Source organism: Trachymyrmex cornetzi, unplaced genomic scaffold (assembly GCF_001594075.2).
Source record: "Trachymyrmex cornetzi isolate Tcor2-1 unplaced genomic scaffold, Tcor1.1 scaffold328, whole genome shotgun sequence".
Classification (NCBI taxonomy): Eukaryota; Metazoa; Arthropoda; class Insecta; order Hymenoptera; family Formicidae; genus Trachymyrmex; species Trachymyrmex cornetzi.
Genome location: NW_017297981.1, coordinates 33,671 through 45,260, shown reverse-complemented (window position 1 = coordinate 45,260; position 11,590 = coordinate 33,671). Strand labels below are relative to the sequence as shown.

The 11,590-nt window shown below is 31.8% G+C and overlaps 1 protein-coding gene across 1 annotated transcript in view; it reads right to left on the bottom strand.

Annotated features, from left to right (window-relative positions):
• Nucleotides 1-342: 342 nt before the first annotated feature.
• LOC108762970 (CD9 antigen) overlaps nt 343-11,590 on the bottom strand; it is a 12,815-nt gene continuing 1,567 nt past the window's right edge. Inside the window, exons 2-4 of the mRNA XM_018510248.1 lie at nt 1,302-1,613; nt 898-1,170; nt 343-787 (exon numbers count right to left, since the gene is read on the bottom strand). Coding sequence (XP_018365750.1) covers nt 635-787; nt 898-1,170; nt 1,302-1,613 — 738 coding nt within the window. The 3' untranslated portion in view covers nt 343-634. The remainder of the gene's footprint in view (nt 788-897; nt 1,171-1,301; nt 1,614-11,590) is intronic.

Genomic DNA, 11,590 nt, shown 5'->3' with positions numbered 1-11,590 from the left:
AGTTACACATATGTCTGCTCAAATGGATGCAAACAGTTATGAAACATCTGATTATCTTTTCGATTTAATAGCTTCGATTTGTATAGAGATATAATTTTCCTTCGAAATTTATATATGCATGTCGATAAAAATTTCATACAATTATACATTTTAATTTAATACCTGTCATATCTTTGTACCTCTTTAAGACAGATCAATCAAAAAATTAAATATCACTCTTGCAAATACGAGTCATTTGTGTGCGTATGTAAAAATTGTAAAAATCAATTTTATAAAATACACAAACTCTCTATATGTTAAAAGAGATATACCAAGTTATTTACAAATTGTAATAATAAAATATAATGATGCTATTATATGAGTCAGATCCTGAATTGGTCCCAAAATAACGCATACCAATTTGTATAGAATAATAAAACACAGTACAGGAATTGATTACTTATTAAATGTACTATGTGAAAATAAGATAAACATTTCGCGTTTGTCTTACATGGCCGAACATAAAATACAATTTACCAAGTATCCGCTGGTGTTGGCACAAAAACAAAAGTTTGATTATTTTTGGTATTACGCTGTTATTGTGGGACACCCGGTAGAGAAAAGATTCTTATATGATACTCGCGATGAAATCAGTTTAAGCTTTGTATCTATCTGATGATCCGCCTTTGTAACAGCAAATTAAAGCGAGTATTAGACTAACGATTTCTAGGGCTAAAACCAGTACCGCTGCACCCATAAAGTGATAAGTCTGCGTCTTCAGTGTAGTAACCAACTTTTCCATACATCCCTACAACAAATTTTTTTACTTATACACTACACAATAAACATAAAGCTTGCATAAGATTAAATAGCAAATTAATTAATTAATTAATATAGCAATATAAAAACAAGCATTACCTCACTATAGATCGCAGAGCTCACGACTCCGGCAACTTTCATCTGACGTCCTTGACTGCAGGCGGTGCTATCTGTATCTTTGCAGCAGGATTTTGGTATTCTGAATATGTTTTCGGCGTTTGAAACGCCAAAATTGAGGCGTAATTGAGAAGAATCTTGCTTTCCATATTTGCTGCCGGCCCAATCTTCAGGTCCATTGGCTCCGCAGCATTCAAGAGTGGATTGAATTGTATCCATGATTTGCGTGCGACATTGTATCTCACCGTATTCATCCTACGAAAATAATAGGACATGCTTATTTTCATAACATACAATTATCATATAATAACAACGTTCAAGAATCACTTCGTGGAATTGTTGAATTTAGCGTACAATAGACATCTTATAATTGAAAGAGAAATTACCTTAACAGTGTTTATCACGGAAGATCGCACCAATTCGTCCAAACGATCTTTATGAGCGTAAAGCCATCCTGCGAATGCAATTTGCGCGACGACAATAACAAGCATGATACTGATGAAAGTGGCCAGACAATATCGAAAAAGCTTCAAAGCACTACACCAGCCCAAAATGGAGACGATGAGCATAAGAATTCCAGTGAAGAGCAGAATGTATAAGCCTGCTTCATAGTTGTTTCCTTCCTCGGCGATCGATACTAAATACGTTCTGTCCGATAACATACATGCTACCATGGTAATCACTGTTACCGAGATGATCTGTAAAAGAGTAAAAGAAAGGACACGATTAGCTTTATTCTTTGTTATATATTTCTCGACGAAGGTTCACATTTGTTCATGTATATTCAATTTAAACATAGCTTCGATTATACTGTCCGACAAAATTTGACCTTTTTTTCCTGTGGCGAGCAGGGCTAGTATTTAATAAATTCAAGGTCGCTAGATCCAAATCCGCCAGCGAAAGATGCCTATCATATGTCAATAGATTTTTGTAATAAATCGAGTAATATGAGCCAAAAAGATTTTTTGCCATATTTATCATTTTTTGTGGCCAAACGAAATTTTATTTTTCAATTTCATTAACGCCACTCTAAAGAGCTAATCTTTTGATACAAATTTATTTACTGTCCAGTTTTAATCCATTAATTTGGATCCGCCATTTTACATTTCAGAAAACGTTCATATAACTCGATGAAAAAAAATCGTAAAAAATGAAAATTCCTTTTAAAGGATTAGCTCTTCAGAGTGGTGTTATTGAAATTGAAAAATAAAATTTCGTTTGGCTACAAAAAAATGGCAAAAAACGTAGTTTTTGACTCATATTACTCGATTTGTCTCAAAAATCTGACATGGGCATCTTTCGTTGGCAGATTTGGATTCAGCGATCTTAAATTTGTTAAGAAATACAGTCCTGCTCGCTGCAGATTTTCTTGTTCGACTGTGTTATAATTAATAAATCGACAAAAATTATTGACCAATATAATGCAATACGTAATTAATACAGTGATTTTTAGGTCGGTATTCAAAATCGATTCTTACATTTAAGAGCGTCTTAAATATATAGTCACAAGATATCATAAACCAATCACGAAGCTATATTAACATCTTAAGATATTGAATAACGATTTTAATTGGAGTGTAAAAAACACTCCAAATAATGGTTTATTTAAAAAGGAAATTGACTGGTGAATATTCCTGGTTTAACTATTTTCCCTTCAGTCAAGAGATTACTTCTATTCATAATTTATGCTTGAAATTGTTCGAATGACAAAGTTGCAAAACAGCGAGTCGGTCCACAAAGGAGTTTTCAAGCATTCTCGATGTTGCAGAATGAGAGAGATTAACGAGCCACTTTATGAACCGAACCTGGACGAAGGAGAAGTACGGAACATTTACAATGAAATTGTCTGTCCGCCAGATGTGGCAGCTTCCATTTAAGCGCGCAGATTATCACGGGGTTTCCTGCCATGCCTCTCTTCCAACATTGGACACTAGACGTGGGTTCACGGATTAAAGGGAAGGAGAAAGAAGAAACGTCCTTGGCGTTCAAAGTGCCAACGTTATTCTCGAGCGTTCTGCGAGTTAATCGATCAGCTAGTATAAATAATAGATACGAACAAAAATATATAAGAAAACGTAAAAATTCTAACCGAAAAGAAAATGTCAAAGCTTCTTTGAACACCACAAAACTTCTATTCGAGTATATAAGCATGCCTTTAAAATGGAAAAGGAGGGATTCCTCATATGCCTCCTCTTATTCGTCGCGTGGCGAGAATAGAAGTTCTCGCTATAACGCGAGAGTTGATGTAAGAACACGCGCAACAACTAAAAACGATTCGATGAATCAGAAACGGATTCCATCCCGCTAATATCAGAGTTAATACCGCGATTCATCCAGAGCGCAATCTTGATGATTTCCGACATTCTCTCCATTCTAACACTATTATGCGAATCTATACGCATCTCAGCACGCAAAAGCCCTGAGGGCCACCACACATACTTTTCGTAATCGTAATCGTAATGAGGGTTTTACAATGAGTCGGTAGTTGATAATTGAAAGTCTTAACTAGTCGAAAGCTTATTCTAAAATAGGAGGTTGCAAGCCATAAGTCGCACTGAGAGAAAAATGTTTGGTATTTACAGAGTTGGATAGTAACTAGTTAAAACGTTAAAAGTTAAAAAAAAAAATTAAAAAGTTAGTAACTTTTAACTTAACTTAGTTAATTTTAAATGCATTGATTTTTAACTTAATTTAGTTGCTTTTAAACTTTAATTTATTAACTTTTTTAAATTAAAAATTTTTTTATCTCTCTTAATACTAATATTTTTTTTCTTTTAAAATCAAACATTAGAGAATTAATTTAGAAAAAGTTCAATGATTTTATAATAAGAGATCTATAATAAGAGTTACACCATATGGCATTTTATTGACTCGCTAGGTTTTATCAATTCCCGCTTATATTTAAATCACACTAATTTTAGGTATCATAAATTTTAGGTATCATAGGTTATATTTCAGTAACATAAATATGAAATGAGCCTTAGATGAAGAATTGTTGTTGAACAATATGCAGATCCACCCATTTTCTAAATTTTTACGTATATTTTTTGTAACAAATATCTAGTCGATGTAGTCGTAAACATGCATGAGCAGTCGTTTCAGAAGTTAAAGAAAGTTAGATACAGGTTAAAGAAAGAGAAATAACGCAAACATATACCCTTCTCTCTCGCAAGATTTTTTTCTAAAACGCCTTATATGGTGTGACTCTTATTATGTATAAGTAACTTACTTGTGACTATAAAATTAAATTTACCTAATAATCTATATTTGTAAGTGTTATTTAAAATAATCTCATTTTAAGAAAAATTAGGAAATTCTGATCTCAAAAATATTTTTTTTCAAAATTAACTTTTTTTTAAACTTAAGTTCGATTTTTACTTAACTTTTATTAAGTTAATTCTTTATTTCTTCAACTTTTAACTTAATTTTATTAATTTTATAAGCCATTAACTTTAACTTAATTTAGTTTTTTTTTTTTAAACATTAACTTACCCAACCCTGGGTATTTGTAACCATAATTACATATTACTATAATTATAATTACTACTGTTATAATAATAACAGTAACTATGTATATAGTTGGCAACCTAAAATAACTATAATTATAATTATTTTAGGTTGCCAACTATATACATTTGTTGCTAGAACTATATACATAGTTACTGTTATTATTATTATTACAGCAGTAATAATCATAATTATAGTAATATATAATTATAGTTACAAATATAAAATATTTTTCTCTCAAAATGCGTAAGAAATTAACCAATCATAGTCGATTATTTTTGTCATATTCAACTGTGATTGGCCAGTTTTTTACGGTTTACAACTTACAATTCTATTGTGGAACAGGCTTCAGGGTAGAACCTTAGTCGTACATACAAGTTGGCTATTGGCCAACTTCATCGATTAAGACTTAGAACCGCTTAAGACTTTCGACTATCGACTCAATAACTGCATTCAGCAGAACGTTTATTTTGCAACTGTGGGAAGTTTTCTTTACGCTGGTTGAATTATTTTTTCAGATTTAGATGAATGGTCCTATCTCTGCAGACAATCACAAAACTGTTACAAAACTGTTGTGTTCTACTGAACGCAGCCATTGTAGAATCTCGGTAAGACGTAATGTAAAAATTAGTCAATAAAAACTGAAAATTCTTAATAATTTTTTACTGTGATTGACTAATTCTTAGAGTATGTGTTACGATTATTGTTATAGAAAATGTGTGCGACAGCCTTGACAAAATTAACCTAAATAACATTAAATATTCGTAAAATGTTCGATTTATATTTCAAATGTTCCAGAACAGTAAAAGAATTTTTATAGAATGTTCAAATGTTAGTGAAACGTTCAGAATATTATAAATATTTCTTGTATGTCAATATCTATATACAATTGAAATCAATCACCTGCGAGTAATACGCATCCCCGTTGACAGATGGACATGGTGAAGTATTTCTCGTAAACAAAAACCATTTAGAATGGAATAAAAGGTACAGCATTTCATTCGTGAAGATTAATCCCAAAATTTAACTCCAAAGTAAAAGTAAATAAAATATTTATTGACAGTACAATTTCGTTTAGTTCTGTTTAAAAATTAATTTAAGGAGGACCTAGTATTCTTGAAAGAATTATAATTGTTAAAAATATATGTGTGGTAATATCCTATGAAAACATATAACGGTATAAATGGAATATTTTCGATCATTTGAATATTGTTTCTACATTCTATAAATATTTCGGAATATACAAGAATTTTCTTGAAATGTTACTTTAAGATTTTATGAATATTTTATAAATATTTTTCAGAAACATTGAACGTTAACTGTTGAAAAACAGCTTAAATCTGTTAAGAATAGATCTTACACAATATCTGCCATCATAAATTTTGCCGGCAAAACACCGGCAGAAATGTAACAAAATCTATCAACAGAATGGCGAATGGATTACAGTAACCAAGAGAAATCTATCTTTCATAATCGTTTAAATTATGATACATTTGAACATTCTGTTTAAAATTCTATTTAAAATTCTGTTAAAATAACGGATTTTAGTCGATTTTTGCCGATAATAATCTGCCATTAGAATACATCTACAAGTTCTGCCGAACAAAACATGAGCTTAATGCGCAAATAAATGATATTGGATTTGTTACAATATCTGAATAAATATGCTACCAATTTGTTGACACATTATTAGCGAGCAGTTTGCTTACTGGGACGTTAAGTAGCAGATTGAAGCGGAAGAACGCGGCAGATTGGCATCAGCTGCGTCCACATTAAACTCGTATTCTGTCAACAGAATTACTTAATGTCGACGCAATAGACTACAGCAGATTCTGTCATTTCCAACATCAATTATAAAATATTGAAATGTCATAAAATATTAACATTGGATAATCAAATTATTAGAACCGGCATAAATTAACGATTTTACATTGAAGTTACAATTAATTTTTTAATAAAAAATATAGTGATACTGTGTTATTATTTTTTTTATGAAATATTGACATTTACAAATTTTAAATCTACTTAATCTACTACTATAAATAACATTATCTCTCAGATATATGCTATTTCAAACCCATCGAGAATCTTTATGAATTGATAAAAAGGAAAATTTCCAAGGAATATATCACCAACAAATGTCAATTAATCGTGGGTTTGATTAGGGAGGATCCCGTTTGTGTGTGCCTACAGTTCTGATTGTACACACCACTCATATCAACTGGTGCCTAGTAATTTTTCACTGTTTTGCCAATGAGATTATTTTATTTTTAAATTGGCTATTCAGCGATACATGTGTGCAATATGCGATGTGTGCAATCGGAGCCCTCCCGTTTGATTAATGTGTAGGTATCATAGGTATCATATATGTGTAGGTGTCATAGGTATCATATAGTGAAAATAAATTGCTTAAAACGTAGTAGAAAGTATGTCTGAACGAATTGACATGGTAATTGTAGAAAAAGACAGTGTTACCAAATATAGGCTGCATTCAGCAGAGAAAACTAACCAGTTAGCGCTTAGTGATTCTTTAATATGATTGGTTCTCGCCTTCAGTTCTTAATTGGATCTAAGTGTAAGAACCAATTGTATTGAAAAATTATTAAGCGTTGACTGATTAGTTTTCTCTGTTGAACGCAGCCATAAATTTTATTATCATTTTTACTTTATGCAAAAAAATATAAATAAATGACAAACGGGAATTGGCACAGTGAACGGTGCGTAATTAGCTTTAAAAAGTTTTACATGATAAAATTGAGTAAATTATACATGTTTCGGCTAGTATTCTAGCCTTCTTCAGCAAATAGAGACTCTTAACAATGATCCATGTAGTTGTAGTTGAACAAATGAGTTGTTACAATAAGTGGCGTTAATCCGGTCGTAATCACTGTGCGATAACCATTCCTCCATTAAAGAGACGATCTCACCAGTCACTAGATGGTAAAAAATGACTAAAAACCCACAATGAATCTCTGAACATAATTCGCGTGTATTTCTGTCAAGATGTTAATACTGTAGTAAAATCTTTTAAAACTAATTACGCACCGTTCACTGTGCCAATTTCCAATTACTTGTTTGTTATTTATTTATATTTTTTGAATTTGTCATATCAGGAATTAATATTGTTACTTTTTTAGTTCATGATTCATAATTACGTAAGTTAATATTTATCTATTAATGTAACATCTACCTTTTTAGTGTATTTTAATAGTGCACAATTGTCCATTAAAAATTATCATGTATATAAACCTTTTAATATATTGATTTTATTTCTACACAAACTAAAATATCACATTTTCCGAACTATAGCTCTAATAATATAATGATCCACTGTATAATATTATATGATTATCATCGTCCTATAAACGTGTAATATTATTTAATATTAAGTGATATTTTAGGCGTATTCTTAGAATATTAAAATTTCAATAATATATATTTTACTGTTATTAATATTAAATAATATTCCCGAAATATTAATAGATATTATTATATGCCAACTTCTGATAATATTATATAATTACTGAAAAAAATAATATTTAATATTATTATAATATTATGATATATATTTTTGGACATAAAAAAATATAATAATAATGTTTAATTTGTAAAACTATTATAACAGTTCGGTTTAAAACTGCGTGTAAAGATTAAAAATTATTGTCGCGTAGAACTGGATGTGTACATAAAATCGTGCCAAAGCAAAGCATTAAGATCAGCTGAGACCGATAAGAGCTTGTTGTTACTTATTCTGAATTCACATTACGGTTTTATAATAATTAATATTAATTAATATTTTAATAATATTTCATGGATATTAAAGGAATAATATCAAGGATATATTATACGTATTTATATATTTATATGTATAACTTGTATTCGACGGATTTAGTTATCCTGGGAATACAAAGCACGGCAAGATATTCCACGTTAAACAAGAAACAACAAAAGTCTTGCGCCACAGTCGTAAACGCGACGAGACTTTAAACGAGCTTACATAGCGATTATGTCAAATATAGTCAGAGTAAAGTGCAGCCGTCTCTCGGAAGGCACTCCTTCGTTAATATTGTCCGATGAAGAGAGGCGGGAGGAAGGAATTGGGCCGTAGCGTGGGCCGAAGGCTCGTAGGAAGAAACGCGCTCTCGCGCTCTTCGACCGCGAGACTATATTTAAACGCACGCTCGTCTAAGATGAATATTTCGAAATTGTTGATTTTAAGGTCGATCGCGCGATAAACGCGTGACGTCTTGACGAGAGCCATTTTGTTCCGATCAATATTTATTCATACTCTGCCATCGTCGAAAACTGCGCGGTCGTCGGCTCTCGCTCGCTCCTTTCAATCATTCTTCCTTACTAATTGTTTTTTTACGTTTTATATGATTACTCCTGGCCCGCGTTGCCAAACATTATCGATATTTCCGTTGTACGTAGACACGTGATTCGCATTTGTGACTTCGATCTCGCGGAAAATCAGGGATCCTCGCGATGTAACTTTCTAAAACATCAACTAACAGTAACGTAACATCAATGTTATAATTTCATACTCAACAATTTAACTGTTGGGCCACAGCACACAGTAAAACGTAAGCATTACCCCGGATCTACAATAGGTGTTTTAAGCCTTAAGCCGTAAGAAATTGACCAATTACAGTCGAATCCGAGAAGAATAAACGACTGTGATTCGCCCATTTCTTATGGCTTAAGGCTTAAAACCCTATTATAGATCCGGACTTAAGGAAATCAACATGTCAGGCGTCGTCTACAATACACGGAGTAAGAAGTAAGAGTAAGAAATTGACCAATCACAGTCGATTATTCTTTTCACAATCGACTGTGATTGGTCAATTTCTTACTCTTACTTCTTAAACCAAGCTTACTTCGCATATTGTAGACAACGCCTTAAATTTAGGGCTGCCGCACACAAAATTCCGTAACAGTATGCATAAGGTGTAAATTTAAGCCGATGAATCAATCAGGATACTGCATTAGATTATGTAATCTAACGGAAATGGAAATAATAGTAAACTTATCCATAACCTCGTAATAAGGTGAATTTTAATTGGTTGAAACTCGCCTTACGAATAAGTTTACTGCTATTTCTATTTCCGTTAGAGTACGTAGATCTAAAGCAGTATCCTGATTGGCTCATCGGCTTATATAAGTTCACGTCTTAAGGTTACTATTACAGAAATTTTATCCTTACTACTGCTTATATATTATGACTTTAAAGTCTATACCGTGATTGATCAATTCACGTGCTTACGTTTCACTTAAGTTTTTTTATAGGGATCCCTATAAAAAACTTAAGTGAAACGTAAGGATACTGATACTGGATACTAATATACTGGATACTAATGATATCCAGCTATTCGCTCGGATAGTAAAAAAATCCAGTATCCGGCATTTTTTTACTATCCGAGCGAATAGCTGGATATCATTAGTATCCGGTATTATATCCTATTGAAATTTCGTATTGACAATTTGTATCATTAATGCAGAATTTTATTCTTTTCAGCCGCATTTCTTGTACAGTTCATCTTTCCTCTTTTTCTTTTCACGTTGAGAAGATAAAGAAAATTATTTTTCCTTTTTTTCACAGAAGCCTTTTTCAGATATCCGACGAGATATTCGAGGAAATATTCGGTATCCGGTCGAATAATTGCCTTACCGGATATCCGACCGGATATCAGAAAAGAATTTGTCACCGGATATCCGATATTTCGTAATTTTAGAATCCAGTGCATCCCTAATCACTGATATATTTTTTAGAAATATACCAGATATTTGCCACATATTCAATACACGGCAATTTTTCCCGAATATCCGGTGCATCCCTAGTCTTTTTTGTGTGCCATTTTGTGGACCCTTAGAGCCCAGACACAAGCTTTTGCAAGAGAATCAACCAATCGAAATTCTTCTTTTCCATGGAATGGGAGGAAAGGAAAGATTCTGATTAGTTGATTCGTTTATGCACCATGCATTATGCTTTATGCAAAAGTCTGTGTCGCGGTCTTTACTCTACAATCTGCAATTATAACTGTAAGACGTAAAAATTGACCAATCGTAGTTAATCATTCTCACACTCAATTACATTACATTACAGTTATATATTAATGACATTACATTTAAATGTAATGGTTGTTCAACAATATAATTATATTGTTGAGTGTGACGTTATAACATCAGGAAGGGCGGTGTTATTTCGTCAGTTTCAACTTTAAAGTAACACAAAAATTTGCGATAGCAAACAACGTCTCTTTGCAGTGCTTATAATTACATTATACAATAATGATTGCTTCTTGAGAGCATAAGTGCAACTTTTAAATAATCAACATGTATTATTCAGAAACATAAACATTATCACGAGAAATGGATGAAAAAGCTCAAATTCCACTCTACTTAGTTGGTATTAGTTGGTGTTTATTAGGTTTGCAGTGAGATATATAACGAAATTTTATCATGGGGGGGAGAGGCGCGGCAATAAATTCAATCGTGAAGGCTTCCCGGAGTGGCGTTAACTGGGCTTATCAATTGAGTATCATAAAATTAATGAATCGAGGCAAAAGCGATTTACCGAAAGGACATCGGCAATAATACGATAAAGAGCCACAACAAAAACATCATTCCATAACTCTTTCCAAGTTTATATGTGCATTGTATGCAGGGTTGAATAAGTTAACTTTTTTTTTAACTAAGTTAAGTTAAAGTTAACACAACCTTAAAAATTTAACTTAATTAAAATATAAGTTATTTTATAATGAAATTAATTAAATTAAAAGTTAAGTTAATAAAAAAAAGTAATTGAAAAATTAAAAGTTAAATTTGTTTTTTTTTATTTTTTTAACTCATGATTCCAGGGTTTCAATTTTACAAATAACGGAAATGACAAATATACTTCATTTAAAAAATACTCTATATTTACATGTTTTATTTATATATACTGTTTAGTATATAAAATTCGACTATGTGAATACTGGCCTGTGATATGACTAAAGCTTTAGACACAATACGAGGGAGTAGTGATAGTAGAGGAAAGTCGCCGATACTGACATAGGTCTCCTAAAGTGACACCCCTTTATTTTTCGGAAACTAACTATTAATACTAATAAAATCGTGATCTGTTTAGCTAATTAAAAAGAAGTACAAACTCATAATAGGTTTGTGGCTT